This window comes from Ipomoea triloba, chromosome 7 (genome assembly GCF_003576645.1).
Source record: "Ipomoea triloba cultivar NCNSP0323 chromosome 7, ASM357664v1".
NCBI lineage: Eukaryota > Viridiplantae > Streptophyta > Magnoliopsida > Solanales > Convolvulaceae > Ipomoea > Ipomoea triloba.
The window spans coordinates 3,813,165-3,816,272 of NC_044922.1; the positions used below are offsets into that span (position 1 = coordinate 3,813,165).

The 3,108-nt window shown below is 36.9% G+C and overlaps 1 protein-coding gene across 1 annotated transcript in view; it reads right to left on the bottom strand.

Annotated features, from left to right (window-relative positions):
* LOC116024735 (pentatricopeptide repeat-containing protein At5g39350-like) overlaps nt 1–3,108 on the bottom strand; it is a 4,694-nt gene continuing 1,586 nt past the window's right edge. The window contains exon 2 of the mRNA XM_031265714.1: nt 1–2,558. Coding sequence (XP_031121574.1) covers nt 375–2,291 — 1,917 coding nt within the window. The 5' untranslated portion in view covers nt 2,292–2,558 and the 3' untranslated portion in view covers nt 1–374. The remainder of the gene's footprint in view (nt 2,559–3,108) is intronic.

Genomic DNA, 3,108 nt, shown 5'->3' on the forward strand with positions numbered 1-3,108 from the left:
TAACTGAACCAAAAAGATGTATATATATATATTCATATCACTAACTAATCAAAGATACAAAATGAATCCAACTAATCTGTAATTACTAGACACAGTACAGTCTCTATTCTCTAATTAGCATAGAAATAAATCCAACTAAACCAATTTTAGGATCAAAACCAATTTTAACACAATTATCTGATTTCCCTAATTTCCATAAGATTAATTTGTTTAAGCCATTCTGCATTTTATCATGAATAATAGAAATAAATAATTTTTTGAAGTTATAATAAAATGCAGAATGGCTCAAACATTATAGATATGTAAGAAATCTGTGTAAGAAAAGCATTCAACCAATAATGGCAGCCAATATGGAACCAGAAAATGATAAATGTTCAGTTTCCAGTTGCAACCCAGCTCCGACCAAACTGCTTAACCAGCCCTGTACCTTCCATTTTTTTTCGAAGTGCAACAGCATCATCTGTTCGTCCAGCTCTGGTATACATATTTGACAATGTCACATAGTGTCCTGGATTTTCGGGCTCCAACTTCACTAAACTTTCTGAAGCTAGAACTCCGATATCTAAGTTTTGGTGTGCTAAAGCGGCGGCTAGTAGAGAACCCCAAATGTGCTTCCCCGGTTCCACAGGCATTCTCGTGATAAAGTCGACAGCTTCTTCAAGACGACCTGCCCGTGTTAGTAAATCAACAATACAAGTGAAGTGTTCCGTTCTGGGACTTAAGCAGTAGTGTTGTGTCATTCTCTGGAAAATTTCTAGCCCCTCGTCAACAAGACCTGAATGACTGCATGCCGATAGTGCAGAAGTGAATGTCAATGAGTTGGGGCGAATGCCAGAAAGATTCATCTCTTGCAGGAGTTGTAAAGAAGCTTTGCCCAAACCGTGCATTCCAAAACCTCCAATCATTGTGTTCCAGGATACCAAGTCTTTGTTACCCATACGAGAAAACACAGAATATGCAGCTTGTATGCATCCGCATTTTGCATACATGTAAACCAGCGCATTCCAAACAGGAATGGCATCACCAAAGGTTGCTTTGCAGACATACGCATGAATCTGTTTTCCATATTTCAGGTCACACACAGGCAAAATAGTCGTAATTGTTGTCTGATCATTCTTGATTCTCATGTTTTGCATTTTTCTGAAGCACTCAATAGCCGAATTTCCTGCCCCTTGCTCAGCAAACCCGAGAATCATTGCATTCCAGGCAACAACGTCACATTTATCCACCAAGTCGAATACACACCTTGCATATTCAATCTTCCCACACTTAGAGTACATGGATAAGAGGGCAGGTCCAGCTGATTGATAAAATTCATGCAATTGTTCCACCTTAATACCATATGCATGAATTTCTTGTCCACTCCTTAAAGCCTTCATATGTTGGCAGGAAGAAAGGGCACTGGAAAGACAATCTAAGTCGGCATAAATTTCTCCCCGATTCATTACATTCCCAAATATCTGTAGTGAGATATCATGCTTCCCTATTCTAGAATAGCCTGACATCAAAGTTGTCCATGAGACTATAGTAGGATCCTTAATCTGTTTACATATTTCCAAAGCTTCATCACACTGACCAACACGGCAATGAGCATCCATTAAAATGTTAAATGTCACTATATCAGGCTGAAAACCCGCCATTCTCATCAAACCCAACATTTCCATTGCCAAAGCAAGAAAATTGTTGCAAACATATCCTGAAATCATCGAATTCCAAGAAAGCAAATCCCTCTCTATCATCAAATCAAAAACCAATCTACTACTCCTAAGGTCCCCACATCTAGAGTACATATCAATCAAAGAATTCCCAACATGCACATTTTGTTCAACACCACACACAACCACGTCTTTGTGAACCTGAACGCCAACTTCCAAGCAAGAAAACAATGAGCATGCTCTCAGAACTCTCGGAAACACATACTTATCAGGCAAAATGCCCTCGACTTTCATCTCGCAATAAGTGCTAACACACTCATAAAACAACCCATTGCGGGAAAAGAAGGACAAGAGTGCCGTCCAGGCAAACACATTCGGCTGCGGCAATTCATCAAACAAATGATACGCAGAATGTACATCACCGCAATCAGCATACATTTGGATTAATTTAGTGATGATAAATGGATTCTCGGCAACTCCATGTACAATTATCTGTTGATGAGTCTGTTTTCCATGGCGTAATGTTTTGAAATTGCTGGAAAGCTGGAGTAAGCGATTGAGATGGATAACTGAGAGTGGTCCGGTATAGTATGCTGGTAGAGATGAAAATGCTCTGTAAAAATTCCATAATTTCATCAAATTTGAGCTCCCTCCTGCCCTGACAATATTATAGAGCTCCTCGTTGAGTTTAAAGTTTCGCTTGAAAAGTTGAAATGGCTTTCCTCTTCTCCCTCTCAATTACCTCATCTTACATAAACAACTTTCCCTATGGGTGAGCAAACCGTCAGTCGGTTACATAACCGACCAAAAAAACAATTAGAATTTTTGACCTCCATAACCAATTGAATGAAATGCTATCACCAACCAAAAACTGACTGTCAATTCCGGTGGTTATGTCGCTTCCTGAAAACCCGAACAAAAATAAATATATGCATTGCATTAGTTTAACACTAGTTAGTATATAAAACAATAAATTTAACACTTTCACATTTAATCATGAATAATAGAAATAAATAATTTTTTAAAGTTATAATAAAATGCAGAATGGCTCAAAAACTAGTATTGCCGTGTTAAATATTTTTTAAAGTTATAGTAAATTTATTTAAATATTACCGTGCAACGCACACGGATGACATACTAGTATTGCTAATTCCACACTTGTATGTTCTTTGATTTGAATACTGCATTTTCTACTACCATAAGAATCCAATGAAAATGTAAATATTAACTTGTATATGCAGAAGTTAATTAGGATTTAACAATGTTCATTACAACATGGGTTATGACTTTTTATTGCTCAGAAATAAAAAAGAAGCACAACTAAGATTTAGGGAAATTAGGGCACAATTGCACAATCAGTTAAATAGAATTATAGAAGCACAACTACACAGTCTACACGCACAATTGGCACAAAAATTCAAAAAAAAAAAAAAAAAAAAAAAAAAAAAAAAAA